The sequence below is a fragment of the Tyto alba genome, unplaced genomic scaffold (assembly GCF_018691265.1).
Source record: "Tyto alba isolate M040663 unplaced genomic scaffold, T.alba_DEE_v4.0 Super-Scaffold_13, whole genome shotgun sequence".
Lineage (NCBI taxonomy): Eukaryota > Metazoa > Chordata > Aves > Strigiformes > Tytonidae > Tyto > Tyto alba.
The window spans coordinates 40,765,897-40,785,733 of NW_024881275.1; the positions used below are offsets into that span (position 1 = coordinate 40,765,897).

Sequence of the window (19,837 nt, forward strand, 5' to 3'; positions counted from 1 at the left end):
CCTATCAAAGCTTGTAATAATAAGGCCTATTTGTACTTATCAGTCTGCACTGTGGGTGAATCCACTGTTCTTATACGGCTGTTTCTACTGCACTGTTTATAGTTTAGTCTTCCCTATAGTCCCAATGGGTAAAACAGATGAAAACACCCTGGAGTAACACAGATCTCAGACAATATCATAACAGGATTCAGATTTGTATTCTTGCCAGGCTGCACTAGCATGGTGGAGGAGGTGTGCACATCTACAGTCACTTAGTTTCCCAACTCAGACTATGAGCTATCCCTGATCTTACCTGACTTGTGATTGCAAATCCATTCATCATCTACCCCATATTCTTTTGCAAACAGGGACCCACACTTGTTCTCAGGCACAGGCAGATGCCTGGTTGACCAAGTCACTGTTAGATCCTGTAAGACCTTTAGTTTTTTATGCTCTGGGACAAATGAACACTAAGAAAGTCCTGTCATGTGTCAAGACTTTGCCTTGGTTCTTATGACTATGCTGCACCCCAAACCCCACTGCCTTGTGTTTCAGCTTCTCCTGCCTCACCTCTTCTTCACCAGGATTTATGAATGTAAGTAGTGCAGACCTTCAGGCTTGCTGATGTTGAGCTGACCTCTAAAACTGCCTAGGATCTGTTCAGCACAGGGGTGCTTGTTTTGCCCTGCCCTGAGGTGAATCCCAGGAGCATTTTCATGCTCTGCAGACATAGGCTGCACATAAGAAAAGGGGTTGACACTGCCAAGGCTCCTTCCACCTCTTTCTCTAACAGCTCTCTCTTCACAACACTCTGAGCCTAGATCAGACACCTGTACCATATCAGAGAGCTGGTCTCGAGTGAGAACAGCTAAACCAGTTAGTGTGAACAGGGAAGGAGGGCATGCACCAGGTCCAGTGTCATATACCACTGGAGAAGGGGAAGATACAGCCTGTCAGCCACAGCCTCCTACCTCATCAGCTGGCTGCTGTGGAAACTACCAAAGTTCTATCCCCTTCTCCCAAGGTCAGCCCCCGTCTTCTTTGGAAGTTCATATTGGCTGAGGCAGAGTAGGGAACTAGCAAGAGACAAAAGAAAACTTCTGAAACATCCCAGTCTTCTCAAAAACACTGTGCCCTCTCCTGGCCATCCAGACATATATTTGTTGCCTAGGAATGTTCTGCCACCAGGACAAACTCCAGCTTTGCTAGCCCTGGCAGGAAGAAGTAACTTTGCATGCCCTAGTAAGCAGCATAGTGCTGGCCTTGTGGGGCCCCAGCTCCAACCCTTCCCTCCCCTCTTCCCACCTTACTGCCTTGTCCCATCCACTTACTGCCACATCCCTTCCCTGCTCTTCCTTGGCCTTGCTTCCAAATCTCAAGGAGGAAAAGCAGATCCTGACTCTGGCTGGGTCTTCGCAGCAGACATCACAGGGGGAATAGCCTGGGGAGTTGCAGAGCAACAAGTTACTACCAAGCTGTATAACTTACAGTAGCCACTAACATGTTGGTAGTGGTAACAACTTGTGCAGAGGCGCTCACCTGGGCTGCAGACAAGGTGTTTGGATGTCATCATGGCTCCTATCGTGGCAGCTCAGGGAAGTGTGTCCACATCAACAGAAGGGAGAAAACCCCTCTTGGTACTGTGTGTGTCACCAAGGCTGGCCTAGAGAACTGTATACCGCTCCTCTACTGTCACTTTGTGAGAGCATGCACATCTTAGTGGGGATGGGAAAGTCAGTACAGGAGTCGGTCCTATTTTTTCTGACTATAGTGATTTATAGGCTTGAATTTATGAGGCTTGAAGAAGGGAATTGGGAATTTCCCAAACTGCACTGAAAGCACCCGAAGTTATAATGCTCTTTGACTGCTAGAAATGGGCTGAACTTCAGACAGTGCTGTATAGAAGCTTCCATTGACCGTCACTCATTCATTTATTACATCTGTTTTCTCACTGACACATCTGTGGTGAAACTGGACCACTTGCTCTCCGCTTTCCAAGCAATAAGTTAGCAAAGGAAGCCAATATAGTTGATTAATGAAATTCATTAAGAATGTGAAATCTACAAGAAACAAAGAGCTTAAAGTAAATAAACGTCACTTTTTTTTAATTATTTTTTTATTTATCCTTTATTTAGTAATAGCACCCAAAGCTGCATTATATTAACACAAGTAATAAAGCTTCATATTTTATTCCTACCAGTGCATTTCCAAGTCCAGATGAAATGCTGGAAATAAGTAATGCTGCCATACCATGAACACAGGGTGTAGATCACAATGATACACGACTTACAAGTGAATCCCAATGTAATAAAATAAAAAGTTGTAGTTTAGGTATGAAACCTGTAACTTAAGGAACCGTGGCCATTTCTATTTCAACAAAATACCATAACAAAACAGCTGCTGTAGGAACTATAAGGATAACATAATCATACTTTTTGCATCACTTTATTGAATACTCCATGTTGGATGTACAACTTCTAGCTATAATGTGTGTTGGCTACAATGCTACAATGAGAATGTGTATTGCTTGTATTACAGAAAGGGTCATGAAATGTATGGACCTGTCTGCATGTTTAACAAAATGAAAGCACAATACAATAAAACTGCACCACATGTGAATATTGTAAATGGTTAAGTTATAGTCATTCATTCAAAAATCCAAATATTTCAACCCCAGAAAAGTATATAAAATGTAGTAAAACATAAATTACATTTAAAGGTCTGTACATGATTCATCCCGCAAATAGAAGCACAAAACCAGCACTTTGTACAGTATTGCTTATTTCGGTCTTCTAAAGTTCAAAGATTCATTTTCACTAAAGAGGCAGGAAAAAACATGGTTTCACATGCAATCCAGCAGTAATTGTGGTAAATCAAGTCAGTCTATAACTCCGCACAAAACCTTACACTCTTACAATGTAGGAACATACATGTGGAGCCCCTTTCTATACTTGATAACCAATATGCAATTAAAGTTGGATTGTTAAGTTAGTGCACACCTACAATATCCCCTACAATATCCCCATTTTTGGTTAACAGTGTATTAAGGCTGCTTGCTGCTGAAAATACACAGCAGAGAAGGAATACTTCCATCCACAAATGCAGTCAGACGATTTTATCTGGAAGCTTCTGTCACAGTCATTCATTGGGAATGATGAAAGAAAGCCATCCTCTCTCCTCTCATGTTATTCCACAGGATGTTGTGGATGCTAGACGTTTATGTGGGTTCAAAATCCTTTGGATAAATTCATGGTAGAAAATTCCATTGAGGGCTATTAAACAAAAAAAAAATTCCACTTCTGGCTTGGGAAGTCCCTAAGCCACAAATTGCTGGAGGCTAGGGAAATACCCTGGGGAAATTCTACAAGGGAAATTGCCCTTGCAGTCTTCCCTGGGCAGACATTATTGATGGCCTTTCGAGACATGCTACAGGGCTGGACAGACCCATGGTCTGACTCAGCACAGTCAATTTTATGTTCAGTTTCCCTACTCTTCTTGTTATCGATATACAAACACAGATCAGTATTCTCGTTATTTTTTCAGACTCGAAAAGCAAACAACAGTCTTGTGTCCATTATATCAAGGAGATAAATACTATAAACTAAGCTGTCCATCATATCCAGGGCACTTCTTTATGCTCAGAGCAATTCTGCAACCATAGTTGGACTCCTTTTTGTGTTATGGGTTTAAGTATAATTCACTAACATTACACTCACATATCATGATATACATGATGTGCAATGCTACTCTGCAATACGTTGCACAGCAACAGTACATAACTGAAAAGCAGCTTCCCTCAAGAACTTTAGGACAGTAAGAAAGATTAAACCCAGCAATTCTATACCATCGTATTTACAAAATCTGATGGTGGCAATGGTCAATAAACCTGGTATATCATTACTGCTGCACTTTACATGGGTGTAGGTTTTTTAGTTTTGTTTCTTTTAGTCTTATCAAAATCACTGCTATAAAGCCTAAGGATCAACAATCTCCATGCATGAAAGTGATGTGAAATTCTTAGTAACAAGGCCAAATCCCTCAGGCTTCTGATTGAATTTCTGCTTCGTCCATCTGAAGTGTGTCATTATCGCCCAGCAATTCTGTTTCAGGCACAGAGCCCTCCTCTTCCTCCTCCTCCTGGACGGGATTCTGGGCGATGTCTTCTGTTCCATTGTGTGTGTCATCTGTGCCCTCCGAGAGCAGAGCAGCCCTGTCGGCCACCGATGCGTTGGAAGGTGCCGTTGTTACGTAGCCTGTGCTGGTGGATCCGCTCCCACTGTGGTGGGAGCCTGGTTTGGGAATGATCTGGGGGGGCATTTGCTGAGGAGCCATTTGCATGGGAATTTGGACGGGATAAAAATTTGGCAAGTAAGCACCATAGGCAGGCATTGGCTGGTAACCATTGACTGGAATGTAGAGCTGAGGAGGTGGGACCATTGGTCTCATCTGCCCTTTCATTTGTATGAACTGTGGTTGAGGAAAAGCTGGAGTTTTCTGCTTTGGTCCAATGTACCTAGCATTGCTCACGTTGCTAACAGGGCTTGTGCTGAGAGAACTTGTTTGTGTGGTGTTGCTTGCCCCAGAGGTTTGCGCTGAGCTATTATAATTAGAAAGGTTTCCCCATGTTCTTAGTCTGTTGTGTATATCTTTAAATCTTGGTCTTCTGTTGGGAAATTCATTCCAACACTCCAACATCAAAGTGTATATCCATGTGGGGCAGTCATCAGGACATGGCAAAACCTGTCGGTTCCTGATCATCTCGATGACATCTTGATTAGAATAACCACAGTAAGGCTGCAGGCCATAGCTGAAAACTTCCCACAATACAACTCCATATGACCATATATCTGAATCAATAGAAAACTTGCCATACATAATAGCCTCAGGGGACATCCACCGGATAGGAAGAAGAGAATTTCCCATCAGTTTGTAGTAATCAGCAGCATAAACTTCCCTGAAAAGGCCTAAATCAGATATTTTCACATTCAGTTTATCAAACACCAGTATATTTCTGGTGGCCAAGTCCTTATGGACAACATGGTGGCTTGAAAGATACTCCATTCCTGCAGCTATCTGAGTCACAATGTGGAAGAAGTCTGCTGGTTCCAAAGTGGATTTTACTGTCTTGTCATCATCAGTGCTGCCAACATCTGAATGGGGAGATCTCATCACCAAGAACTCATGGAGGTCACTGTGGGAACAGTAACTAAATATCATGCTTATGGGTTGTTCCTTTGTCACTATTCCCAGCAAACAAACAATGTTTGGGTGCTGTAATCGTGATCTCATCATTGCCTCATGTTTGAATTCTTCCCGAAGAGACAGTTCTGCTTTGTCTTTAAGTGTTTTGATAGCAACAGCCTGCGTCTGTTCACCTGGTGCTGTACCAAAAAGATGCCCCTTGTAGACTTTGCCAAATCTCTCCTCTCCTAGTTCCTCCATAAACCGCACAGTGGACAGATTAATTTCTTTAAGTTTAGCCTGAAATGAAGTAAAGAAAGCAAGTCAGTAAAAAATCACAATGTTTTCTAAACAGAATCTCTTATTAAAGAAAAGCTCCCAGTGGTTAGATGCTCCTAATGGAAGATAAATTGGGCCAAAATGACTTTTCAGCTTTTGTATATTCACATCAGTATATTGATTTTACAGTTAACCTTGAAATGAGTTATACTATTATCAGATGTGTAAATTGAATTATGCTGCAAGATGATGAGTGTAATTATTTTTACAAAGGAGCGACCATATTTCCTGCAAGCTAAATGAATAATCGGTTCAGAGTAAATCTGGCAAACGATGACATCTATTAACTGCAACTGCACTTGCCCTACAGATCAGCCCAGAGCTGCCCACTGCAGATCTGTCAGAAAACCTGTGGGCACTGGTTGAGGGAGGTGGCAGCCTCAGGGAGAACTGAAACAACCCTTCCAGAAGAAGGAAGAACAAAACTTCTCTTTTTTGGGTCTGCAGTAGCAGATACGCCTTTTCTCTTCCATTGCACTACAGGAACAGCCCCTGCCTGTGGGTAGCAGTAGACAGTACCCCTTCTGAGAAGCATCACACTAGCTTGGATGAAGAGGGGGTGGGAAGAGGACCAGAAGGAAGAAGGAATTTCTCTCTGGTCCGTGAAAGAAAAGGTGACAAACCCAAGAGTGAGGAAACCCCCAGAGCCTCCCTCCTGCAGCTGGCAGGGAAAGCAAGAGAGTTTGTGATGGTGATCTAATGGGTCCATCCTGATCATCATGGCCTGGAGGAGTCCCTGATCGAGCCAGATGCAGTGTGCACAGCCTCACATGCAGGGCACTGCAGCACAAGGGAGCAGGGCAGGCTGGAAAGAGGGTTTAACAGGTCATTTGGGATCAAGCTCTGACTTTAGTGGCCAACAGACTGTGGATTAGACCAGACAGTTTCCAGCACAGCCCAGACTCAGCCATTAAACCACCCCCTCATCACACAGAATCAATGCAATTTGTTACAATTGGTAATAGACTGCAAATATTCTACAGTTTCCTGAACAGATGTTGCCAATTGTTCCAAACTGAGCATTGTTTTTTAAAGCTTGCATCTTGTAAATGCTGTGATTAAAAATTCAACATTAGCTCTGAAGAGGATTTTAGTGTGGAGATCAGTTAGCTGACCCAGAAAATTGTATGCAGGAGCTGAGATCTGTAGACAGAAGTTCAAAGCCATTTTCATTTCACCGTCCTTTGTGATACACAGCCTTAGAAACATGTTGCACCCCAGTTTAGCTCCCCACTTGGTGGTGGTTCAGAATACCAGTGGACTGAGCTGACGGATTAGACAAGAAACCCCACCGTGCATCTTGCTTTAAACAAGCAAACCAGCCATGTCATTACCAGGAGCGAAAATGAGCTGCAGGCTGAAGACTGAATCAGAAATAACAACATTTCCAGTCATTGAGACAACAAGTAGAATGGGGATTGATAGGTAAGGACAAATGTCATAGAATACTTTGTCCTGAAAGCTGTTGCCTGAGGCCAGGATTTGTAGGCACAGCTAGCAAGTGCAAGACCTGGTTTTCGCTGAAGTTGATGGCCAGCACAGTATGAAAATTAGGTCACTTACAACATGGCTCACTTTGAACACCGACAACCTGCGACACTGAAAATCATGACACTTTGGAAATATGTGTCCTAAGCAAATTCTGGAAAAAATACCTGCTTGTGTTGATTAATGAGTGGCATTTCCATGTCCTGGCTAGGAGACGCCATCAGCTGGCGGCGCTGTGGTGTAGCAGCAGATGCCTTTTGCTTGTTTCTGCACATACAGACCAGGAAGAAAAGGCAGGCAATAACAAGAGGGATGGCTATGCTGGGAACGAGGATGTAAAGGATTCCCATTTTACTGTTGTCACGCGGAGCTGTCAGGCACAGAAATGTTCATTGTTTAGAGTCAGTATTTTTAATGCATTTGAGAGTAATGCAAAAAAACCAAACCAAACCAAAAAAAACCCCAAAACAACAAAAACCCAACCACCAACTATGGTATGATTATTAATACTATATTTTAAACGAAAAGTAAACACCTAGAGCTTGAAAACAAAAGTCACATTACCCTCTCCCCCTTCTCAATGCTGTGCCATTAAATATTTCAAAGAAGCTTGCATGGACATAGGAACTAGCAGTATGAAGGAGCCCCACACTTAATGTGTTGACTGTAACAGTATGTGGTTTATTTCACTTTATTTTTGAGGATTCCAGTTGTGGAAACTTCAGAAGACAGACCAGAGTATCATTGCATTATCTTGTTCAGGGGATGAAATAGGAGTAGTCTTCATCACAGTATATAGTGATCTCAATGTGCTAAACCACAGCACAATATTACAGTCTGGCCTTCTCAACCAAAGTCAGCCATTTCATCACCATTTTGCCCATGTTTTACCTGCACTGGTACTACTTCTGCTCTGAATAAAATAAATCTCACTTGCAGAGATATTTTTTGTTCTGGACTTAACAGAAAATATTACACTGAGAAAGACACGAAAGAGTCATCAATACACTTAATGACTGTTCTGGAACCTTCCTAAAATGCTTTTTTCCTGATAATTAGAGACTCTAGGAAAGCATATTGGTGTCCAAAATGTTAACTGGCACTGCCTGGGATGTTTTCTGCAATCCGTGGTTTTGCTATTTGTGGCTACTGCTTTCACCGCAACCACATCCCAGTGTTATCTTTACACTATGTTACATATAACATAGAAATTTATTATAAATGTCAAATCATGTTACTGTAAAAAAGTGAAGTAACTAAGAAATTTCATATCAATTTTGAGCGCTCTTAAATTTCCAGGCAATCTGTAACAAAACCACTTTTACAGCTTCCATGATACATTTGTTGCTGCAGGAAACATGCTTTTCTTCCTACTGAAGCACAGTATTAAGTTGCTTTGTTGTGTCCAAAGATTGTTACTACTGCAACAGCTCTAGAGTGAAGGCTGTACCAATACAGGGAAGTGACTGGGACAGTATTAAGCTGTGAGAGCTGTGCTTTTTATTTTTGCTATTAGCTGTGCAGTACAGAGCCACTAGCAGATAGTGAAGGGCTGATAAGATTGTTTTGTGATATCTCTGCTTCTGTACTTCACAGGGTTCCCTGCCAACCAAGCGCAGTGCTGCATCTCCCTCTGCAGGACCTGAACATCCTTGCTGCCTGCAAGATGTCACACAGAGCAAAAGCAATATACCACCAAGTAGTGTGATCAAATCAAACACATACAGGTGTTAAGTATGTCAAGCCTGGCATTTGACAAGTTAGAATACAAACTTCAGCAGTATCGTTGATTATTATCCTCGCTTAAGCACCCAATACATAATAAAAAAGTGTCACAACATCTCAGTTACAATCTCTGATCTCTAGAAAATATTAAACACCTACAATGCAAAATAAGGGTGCTGCATTACAGCAAGTGAAACATTTGAAAGCATAACCCTCTTAAATGAATTGTACTTGTAAAAATAGGGAACATTCAAAATTACACAAGATTCAGGACAGTATGAGGGGAAAAAAGAAAGAGAATACATACTACAAGAAGGTATGTCACACAGTTCCATGCGTACGTTTTTATTCTTTGTAAAACACCAGGGCCCATCCATCTGACCTCCAGGATTTCGGCAATACGCATGTCCTCCACCTAGCTCTGGAAACTGTGTGCTTGTCAGATCATGGTTGTGGGGACTCTGGGAGTCCCAGAGTTGGCAAGTGTGGCCAGACTTGGTAACGCTGACTGTCCCTCTGTAGTCTGCTCCAGAACCGTTGTAGCACTGATGATCTGCAACACAGGGTTTGACAAAATGTTGCAAATAACAAAACAATCAAGGGCCAGCAAAACCAAAAGGGTAGATGTGCATAGACCATGTATGCAAAAAGTACTGGAATTTAGAACTTCAGGATATAAAAGAAAGTAATGGGGTTTGAAATTTCAGTTCTGTGTGTATCTTTAATCTTACACCCAGTTCTGCCCTGGAGTGTCTCAGCTCTACGGCTATACCCACCAATATTCGGTAACTAAATGCCAGTTGACACTAAGGAGCATGTATGGATCTAGACAGGACAAGATAAGTTAAATTAAGTTAGAGATACGAGTTTCACTTCATGAAAAGTCTTCAGATGGCAACAGTGTGAACTTCCTGACACTTGTATTTCTCATAATCTTCCTGTCTTCCCCATACTGCTTGCTTCCTAGCGAAATTAGTGCTGCATTTTCTAACGCCTCTTGCCAATTCTTCCTTCTTTTATTCTTTAGAAAGAAGGGATCTGGGCTTTTCCTCTCTTTAGATACATCACTTTCATGTCTGTTGAACTCTTATCCTCTCTCTGTTTTGCTGCTATCCTCTCTTCACACTTTTTGAGTGCTTGTCTCCCATATGTATCACCTGAACTACATCACACAGTTTTCTGCATTTTTGCAACATTACCTCCTCCATTTTCCTGATTCCCCCCTCGCCAGCCCTCAGGAATCCAGCTCTCTGGGAGCTCTTCCTTCAAACTCCCAGGGCACTCACATTGCAGCTGCTTCTCCAGAGGAAGCACCTCTGGCTCTGAGGATCACAGATGACTTTTGCCAGACTTTTTGTTGGTTTTATTCTCATTCCTTTTGCTTGATACCTCTTCCCTGGATGATCTGTCTCTGTCATCATTTTATCAGCTATTTCTGCTTCTCAGCTACACTAGATTATTGCCTTACTAGCACAGAGCTAGTCTTCCATGCCCACTGTTATGCCATGACCCCGGCTCCTAACTGTGGGTTCAGACAATGGATATTCAGAATAATGTTATCACACTTTGAACTTTAAACATCTTTAGACTCTTGGAGCTTTCTTGCTGAACACTGTAGAGGGTGGTGATTAATTGCTAGGAAATGGAGTAGGCAGGAAAATTGTCAGCACGTAATTAGTGACAATGGAACAGCCCATCAACTCCTGGTTGCAAATATAAATTCACAGAAGCAAGATCAATATTTTCACCCATCCTGTGTGGGTGAAGAAAGACAACTATACTCCATACTCAATTTACAGGAATGATATTCTTGTGGATTTCCATATAGAAAGAATGAACATTAAATGTTTAATTTCTTAACAGGTCTTTCCAGTGAAGCTTCCACAGCCTATTTGAGTTTTATTGATAGGTAAACAGAACTCACAAATAGCCAGAGGGGGGGATGTTTCACTCATCCAGAAATACAAGGACTGAGCCAGAGGTGGCAGGGTAGTCATGTGGGAAGGGAAGCCTGCAACTCACTGCTGCCCCTCGCAGGTACGAGTCAAATCGGTCATGTGAACACAGCGTTTCATAGCCCAGGGTAGTTGATATAACCCTTTTCAGTGCTAAGCAGCATCCTTTAAACTTCCACACCATCCTAACTACACCTTACAACAGTGCAAGATTATGGTCAGTATTAACACGATGAAAAGTAGCAGCACCCAGTATAGCAGTACTCTCTTTACAAAAAGAATAACTAATAAAATAGTGTCTCTCAGACCCAACCTGAGGAAGCAACAAACCCAACTTCTTCCCAGTAATGAAACACCAAGACTTACACCGGCCGAGCCTCTCCACAGGGATCCCGATCCTTATGCAGTTGGCAGCTTCCAAGGTGTCAGGTCGTGGGAGATCCTCACACTTGGGCAACTGTAGCTGCATTAAGATGAGGGGGTTTGACCTAGCGATGTTGTACTCCTGCCTACAGAGATCGTTCTCCAGAACTTCACATTCATCCCGGCACAACTCCCGTGGCTTAGGGGTCCGAGAGCGCTCGTCACACAGGGGAAACACAAAGTGACAGAAGGATGGTATAGCAAACTGTGAGCACTGGTCAGATAAATGCGTGGAAGTGCCAATCATGGTAAATGCGGCTGGAAAGGAACAAAAATATTGCTTAAGTATTAATTCATGAGAAGCATTAGAAACAACATAATTTTCATGTCATTTGCCTTTTACAACTTTCATCTTTTCCTGAGCATCTGAAAGTCTACTGAAAAGTGGGGAAATGAGGCCATTTCTGCTGTAAGGGAGAGTTGACAAAAGCAGAAAGCAAACCCAGTGTTCCAGTGTCCCTCTGATGTATGCACAGAGCTTTGCAGGACATCAGTTCCTAGAAATTTACCCAAGTGACCAGCATTGAGCAAATGGTTGGTGCTTGACTAATTGTAACTTGAAAGGATAAAGAGTGAAGGCAAGATACACCTGCCAGGATGCTGACACATATTTCCAAAGCTCCTAATTAGGTAAAATCTGAACGAGGACCACCTAGCTTCTTCCTCCTATAGACATTTCGATCAGTAAACAAAACAAGTGTTTTTCAAGTCTTGACAGGCAAAAGGAATTGCGCCATTGGTATTTTGGGAGATACTGCTATTAATAGACACGAGAAGCCTAACAGGCAGCTTCGGGAAAAATGTATGTAATCAATCTCAGCATACTGATCATATTAAGAAGAATGTCATGATGAATTAGAAACTTAACACTCCCCTTCAGCTCTCAGCATCTACATACTAACATTTATCAGAGTTTTCTTGCATATTGCAAAGAAATGTCAAATGTGCATGTGCATCATTTGTCTGGGGATGAATCATGCATTCCCACACTGGAAATCATAACGTGTGAGTGAGGCTTGCTAGACTGCACATTCCACCAACGCACACTAAAAAGAGAGGAAATGAGCAGTTCAAGTTATTCAGCAACCTTCTTACAACTTACAAATCAATTCTTTCCCTCTTGTCCAGCTCTCTCCTTTCAACCATCAATTTCCTGCTACCACCTGCTATCAGTCTCCTGTCTCTTCCTAAATACCACATGTGCAGCAAGCAGCTATAGCTACAGCCTTTTGCACTGTTCACGCCTTTGTTTATTTTCGTACAGGAATATTAACACAGGAATATAGCCATTTATCAATCATGCAGAGAATACTGCATACAAGCATGATATCAGGCCTCAAATGACAACTGTGACATGTGCTTGTCCTGAAGACTAACAGGGAAAAAAATTAAACCTGGAGGGGTAAAGCAGTCACTGTTGGCTATTTGAAACACCACACTACTTTCTGTGAAGGCATTACAGAATTTAGATCATCATGAGTGAAGAGTGTACAATTCATAATCGTGTCCTTATTCTGATGGGAGGCACAAAAGCCAGGAGGACTGTGTGGTGGCATCTAAGGGATTCATTTTTTTTAGTTATGAAACAGATATTAAACAGCACAGCAATGACATTGCTAGCCACACATATCCACAAGTCAGGGGTCAGGTCCATACACTCTTTATTGTTGGCCTTTCGAGTCATATCTCAAGGTTTTCTCCAGAAACATCATTTTTTTTTAATAGAAGGCTGCAATTCTCACCTAACCACATGGCCAGGACCAAATAGCACCAGGGGCTGTAGAGACAAAGGGAATGCATTTCACACATCAGCACAGCAGGGAAATGAAAAATCCAGAATGAAAATACCGCATAGACGTCGCCTGTAACCTTGTTAAATGTTTCTGGCATTGGGCAGTAGGTGTCACCATTTAACCGTGCACAGCCTCCCCTGAACACCCTGTGGCTCTGAGCACAATAGAGTTAGGCAGCAATTATACTGCAGATTATTGGTTTTTTTAATCTAAATTACTGCAGTTTCAAAAATACCCTGTCATTTGGACAGAGAACACCCAGTCTTGCAATACTTGCTTTACGTATAGGACTTGTACAAACCAAGTATACTGTGAAATCCTTGGGGTTATTTTCCAGAAGGCATTTGGTATGTCCCTCAGATGTACAAAGTTTGAAAATGCAGTATTGTGGATTATCATTACTGCCTAGCTAGGCACTGGGCAGCTTTACATGGTGGTTCAGAGAGTTTTCCTAAAAAGAATGGTCCCATCAAAAATTCTCCTCAACTCCAGGACAGAGTGTTCCAGCCTACAGGCACTAAAATCTAACCAATAATCAGTGGTATTAGGGATGTAGCAGCCAGGCCATGAATGTCCATGTTGTAGACTCCAGAAACAGGTATATCTTGATCCATAAAAAATTTCTGGAAGATACCACAGTTTTTTGCTTTGGTGGTTTGGGTTTGTTTTTTTGTTGTTTTTTTTTTTTTTTTTTTTGTTTGTTTGTTTGTTTGTTTTTTTGTTGTTTTGTTTTGTTTTGTTTTTTTGAAAACCTTATGAACCTAATTCACAGAGTTACAGATTTCATAATTTCAGATAGTTGAACATTCCCATATTACTAAAAAACATCTAAACAGGATAAAGATTATGTCATATAAGAAAAACGGTATCAATAGTATCTCTTGATTAATGGCAAAATGGTAAAACAGGTTAGAATTACAACAGAGTACAAGAGGAAGGAGGGAAGGGAAATAGTCATAAGACCACAAGAAAGGCCAGCACCTGGCTTTTGCCAGTCCCAGAATCTGATCACCATCTCAAGAACACAGAAAAACCTGATCTGGATTTTTGGCTTGACAATGAGCCTTTAAGGTAATATCTTTAAGGAAATAGAGCTGACAAGTGAAGTCAAATTCTTTTTGGCAACTAGTTAAGTTAAAATTGCAGATTCAATTAGTTAGCCATATCTGGCCAGATGCAAATCAGCTCCTGCTGTACTGAGTTAATTGGCCATATATTATGATAAACAGTTTGCTCTATTCCACAGCTTCATTTGCTTGCTCTACTTGTGTATATCAGAGTCACAGATGCTAATGTCAGCTGAGGTCCCGTTGCTGGGACGAAAACCCATGTTGATGTGCAGTCCATTAAAAGTCATTAAGGTTTTGGATGCATGTTTGTGACTGTACCAAAACAATGATCAGATAAAGAATCATCAGAGACAGAGCGTAAGAAGGTCAACGTGTGTTTTATATAAATCAATGTGAAATCCAGACTCTGCCAGGATTACGCACTAGCGGAGGAAACCCAATGGAAAAGCCACCATACATTTTTCAAGAAAATCAAAAACCAGTAATTTTTTACTACATCACAAAATGATTTTTTAAAAAAATCTATTTGAATCCATCACGCAAAGAGTTCCAGTATAACCTACAAGCTGTTAAAAAGTCAGTGCTCTGACACCTTCCTTAAGGACACGGAAGAAGCTTCTATGCATGACAGCAGATATTCATCTTCCTTGCTCCAAATTTTGCTAACTGCACAAGTGGGAAACTGGCTCACCTCCTCTAAATCTCAATATAAGGATGACTTAGTTATTGACCAATAAAACTGGGACGGATGATAGCACTATTTATACCTGAATTGGATACTTTCATGAATGTTTTTTGCCCTTCTACAGAGATATATAAACTTACCAGTAATACGGTTTTCAATTTCCCCTTGCATCTGGAGGGAGTCCACATAAATGGTCCTGTTTCCAATGATTCGTGCACAGGCAATTCCTCTGTATGGCTGACAGAACCCATCTTCGTGGTAATCTTCTCTGCAAAAGACAGGTTAGGATTTTATAAGCAGATGTTTAGTTGTCCCGAAAGAAATTTTACAAAATAGATTCTTATCGAAAGAGAAAACCCGGAAAGACTATAAATCTGAAATTGTTCCATTCCCTAGGTACAGATTTCTCCTCCAATTCTCTCTACCCTACCTTGGAAGTATAATGAGACCCCCTCCAAATAGCTCCTTAGAGAAAGAAGTAAACCAAAACCAAGATTAATTTTAAAATCATATGCTAATAGTAATGGGATTTGACAGATTAATCTATTTAAAAGCCTTTAGAATGACATAGTAACACAGATCTCATTACGTATCCCCATACACTTTTGGCATCTAGCTGCACCCAGTACAATTAGGCAAACAGTTGGTTCTCTTCCCCCACCTCTCTCCCTTTCTTCATTTCCTGTAGTGAACAGCAGAAGAGATCTTGCCAAGCTTTAATTAAAACACAGAATAATTTTGAACTCTGAATTAGGTAAACAGAATAAAAAGTAATCAAAGTTTTAATGTCATAGGCAATGCCAAATTCCTCTTCCAAAATCTATTTTAATACTTTTTTTTTTTTTTTTTCAATTCAATAACACTTTGGGCCAAATTTTACTCCCTTACATCAACATAAACATTTTGGCATAAAAGCACTAGCCTAAAGGCTCATTGGTTCAACACATCATACCCAACGCCCCTGTAAATAATAAAGGGCTGATATGTAGACCCTGACTGTCTGAGCACTGAAAAGGGGCTTCAGGGTGAGAGTACTCTCAGAGTCAATAACCAGTATGCCATGTATCTCCTCTGGCACAGCACTAGCCTGATGGACTCACACCATATCATTCACTGCGTGATAGACAAAAAAAGGCATAAAACATAATCTAGACAACCATGACTCTAGAGTAATTCTAGGACACCCAAAAGCTTAATCAGCTTTTGTAACTAAACAGTCAGTTCAAAACCCTGAGGCACCTCTCCAACACCAGCGATTTTTGAAGTATTACTTCAATACTCTTTTGCACTTTCTACTTTATTGTCTTTGGATACCAATACCTGTTTTGGTCACCCACATTTCCACTTCTATTACAAATACCTTCACCCTTGCTTAGGGTGCCACGTGAGCAGGACAAAATTGTCTGTGAGTAAAACCACATAACTTCAGCTGGGCCAAATCAGCACGAAAACCTGCTGCTTGACAACAGCTAGCCATGATGAGCGCATCACCCAACACCTACACAGTGCTGAGCAGAGCCCATTATTTCTGATATCTTATTCTGCCTTAGGAACCTCTGTTCATTTCTCCTCTGCTGTGTCTCCCTGATAAAGCTTGTATCTTCAGGGAAATTATACCACTATTTCTTGAAGTATAAACTCTTTGGCAGTGGAAGGTTGTGCAGAACTGTCTGTGCAGTGTAGCCAAATGCCAGAACCATTGATCACCACTCAAGCAGCATCTTTCCCTTTCCTCCCAGAAAGACAATGACTTAACAGGACAATCCACCACACAGCTGCTAGATAAAACCATGCTGATACGTAGTGTCTCATGCAGTTGTTGTCCAGGTCCAGCCTTTATCTCCTATCACAGCTTGATTGTTAAATATTCATAAAACAACATTTCATCTACAAACTCTGAAACAAGTTCTGCTTCCATAAACATGTAAGCTTTTGATTATGGTGGATGAAGCAAAAGAAGAGTCTTTCAGGATCAATTAATTCCTGGAGTGAAATTCTTTCACTCTCATAACAAAACCTCTAATTTTTCAAGAATTGCATCATGCCTGAAGGGACAAAAATATCAAAGCATTTTGTCTGTGCCTGTTTTATGATCCTTGACCACCTTCATAGGAAGTCAGCAATTCCCATAAGGAGCTGAATGACTGTGAAACCTCTGTTTGACCTCTTTCTCAAGAGTAAATTCATACTCCTAACCTGCAGAACAAAGTCTGCAATGCATCTAACTGAAACTGTACCTTTCAGTGCAGGGCTCTCTTGCCAGCACAAAAAAGAAAAAAAAAAATATAAAAAACAGTACTCCAGACAGCATCAGTTTGGTGACAAAAGCAGTGTGATCTCTTACTTAGCTCAGTTTATTTATTTCTGTCAAGAATAACTAAATACAGCTTAGATACTATATATACACACATATGCTCCCCTCTCCCATGTTATAGTCAACTGCTGATTAAACTAAACTGGATATGACCATTACCATGGATGCAAGCAAAAGTAAACAGTAACCTGATGTCAGATACTCTGACAGAAGCTGGGCTGTTAGTCTGCATGCATCTTTGTCAGGTCAGGAAACTCAGGGAAAACATTTTAACTAGTACCAGTATCGAGGGGAAAAAATTACATTAGTCTTTTTAGGAAAATAGTTGATTTCAACAAAGCCGCAAAAGTGGCAGTACTCAGAGTCTCCTTACAGATCACTCTTTACCTCAGCTCCAAGTACATTCAGCACACGGCAAAATGTCCACAGCAAAAAGCAACTGGGGCGGGAGGGGGGAAATCTGATAAAACAGCAGAGGAGCAGCGTCTCGCCCAGTTCAAACAGGAGTCTTTGGAACCAAGTGCAGCTTTGATTCGTGCTCCAAACCATATGCCAGCAATTCAGTTGCTGATCAGAGCAAGAGTTAAAAGCTGCTGAAAACAGTCAGAAATACTGACTCTTCAATTTCCTGCTGCTTGAGCTGTAAATTCTGCTCTGATCAAGAACCTTTCTAAAAGCAGAAATCTGACTCCACAAGAGCAATCCAGAAGAGTTCAATTTGTTCCACTTGCAGAAATCTTACAAGCTAACCACCATAGGTACTTTTTTACCCTTGTTCTTTATTGTTTTTTTTTTTTTTTCTGAATGTTTCAGGATGGCATTACCTTTTGCCAATAGCGATTTTCTTCCATTTTTATATCACTATTATTTTTACAAAACAGAGTCAGGAACATCCTATGTGTTGGCTTTTTTTTTTTCATCTGTGCTGTAGGGCAGTCTCAAAGACAGTGCACCTGGAACATTAATTTTCTCAGCACTCAATTAGAGGTGAGGTAAGGTATATTCTCCTAATGAGGAAACTCTCCGCTCAACTACTCGTCAGATGGCTGACCAGATTTTGGATTTAAAAATAAAATCACAAAGAATATGACTACACAGACCCTCTACTCCTAAAGCGCCGACTTCCATTTCTTAAGGTGAATGCCATTAGTTTTTCAGGCCCATGAACTGATCTTCTGCCAGAACAATAAAATTAAGAACTAGCCTTTCTAATATAAAGATAAAGCAGAAGAACTCTTTATTTCAGGAATGCTCAAATAAAAGCAAAACACTAATTTTATGTACAATTTTATGCTCTCAGGTGTGTGGGCAGAAGTCTATCAGAAATGGAGAATTAACCAAACAAGTAATATAGAAGATGCAGGTTCAGTGTTATGGTGCCAATTCAATTTCCTCCCACTTACAGACATAGTAACTTCCAGGAACATCTGGGTCTATAAAGGAAGCACTGGAAGAATTGGATAACTCTGAATAGGAATAAAACCCAGCATGCATGAATAGGAAGCTCTTCAGATGAAGGTCATGCAAGACTTTCACAAGGTGGGTATCTGCTCTAGAAGTATATGGAGAGATTTCTAGACATATTGCATGTGCTGCAAAAACATACTGAATGTCACCACCTCCACCCTCACATTAAGCACTACTTTAATTTCACGTGACACAGAAAGAACACTGCACAAAGACTACAAAAGGAAATACCTTGGAAACAAAGAAGCTTTTCTTAATGGAAAAACTGAAATGCTGAAAGAATACATCTGGGCACAATACACTGTATGATATCTATGTAACACAATCTATTGTATGCAACTGTCACAGCTTAACAGTCCAGAGGGCATATGAAACACAAAAGTCCCAGTAAATAAAAGGCAAACATGGAAACTCTGTTCAGCACTGAAATCACCTCATGAAGCACGTAAGTCTGATGAGAGCTTTCACTGTATATTTGGTGCCCCTGAAAACAAAGTGAGTGCAGACCTAGTGGTTTTGCTGAAAAATGGAGAAAACACATGAAGGCATAACAATCTTTAGCAAGGGTTCACAAACAGAATTCTGAAGACAGAGTTGAGAGGTACTAGATATTTATTTGCTAGTAAGATAGCCTTTTTCTGATTGCATCCAACAGACTTAACTTACAAAGACAACAGAATCTTCTAAGTTAATTCTATTTTCCTGGAAATAGAAGAGACACAACACTGTGCATCAGCCACAAAAAGAAACTCAGAAAACTCAGAAAACCTTTTTTGATAAAATACATTAAAAAACCCAACTAATTTAACAATACCCTATCAAGCTACCTTTGTAATAAAATGAACAAAAATGTTATTTAAAGTTATAACTTGAGAACAATTGAATATATATTTAAATAATAAATTTAGAAGTTATTTGGAGTGACAAATCCTCAGTTTACACTTTACCAAAGTAAAGGATGCTAGGCCAATTCATAGAATGTAACAGGATATTCCAGAGATCAGGTTTTTAAAAGATAGTAGAAACTTTGTTACAGCAGTTTCCCACAAGCAAAATAAGTACAGTTAAAATTTCTTGTAAATTTTCTCACAGCAAATAATAAAACTGAAGTTTTGAGTCTCTTTCATATTGTCTAGAGGTTAAACAGAATTTAATTAAAACTGTTAAATACTAGGAGCAGATATCAGGACTCGCCTTCATATTCCATTATAAGTGAAGTGGCAAAGCAAAAACAAATGCACAGAAAACCACAGTTAAGCAGTGACAGACAAAGGAAAGGACAAATGATTTATATCGTCCTATTTGCTACGGGTAGAGAAATACAACATTTGGTATACGGTCACTCATTTTGTGGGAAAGCTCACTGTTTTTCATAGCTGCATCTTAAAAACTGATGGCAGAAGCTGTGTAAAGAGGAT

The 19,837-nt window shown here is 40.6% G+C and overlaps 1 protein-coding gene across 1 annotated transcript in view; it reads right to left on the reverse strand.

Annotated features, from left to right (window-relative positions):
• Positions 1–2,077: 2,077 nt before the first annotated feature.
• ROR2 (receptor tyrosine kinase like orphan receptor 2) overlaps positions 2,078–19,837 on the reverse strand; it is a 156,927-nt gene continuing 139,167 nt past the window's right edge. Inside the window, exons 5-9 of the mRNA XM_033008937.2 lie at positions 14,779–14,906; positions 11,034–11,348; positions 9,020–9,265; positions 7,155–7,357; positions 2,078–5,460 (exon numbers count right to left, since the gene is read on the reverse strand). Of these exons, the coding sequence (XP_032864828.2) occupies positions 4,018–5,460; positions 7,155–7,357; positions 9,020–9,265; positions 11,034–11,348; positions 14,779–14,906 (2,335 nt within the window). The 3' untranslated portion in view covers positions 2,078–4,017. The remainder of the gene's footprint in view (positions 5,461–7,154; positions 7,358–9,019; positions 9,266–11,033; positions 11,349–14,778; positions 14,907–19,837) is intronic.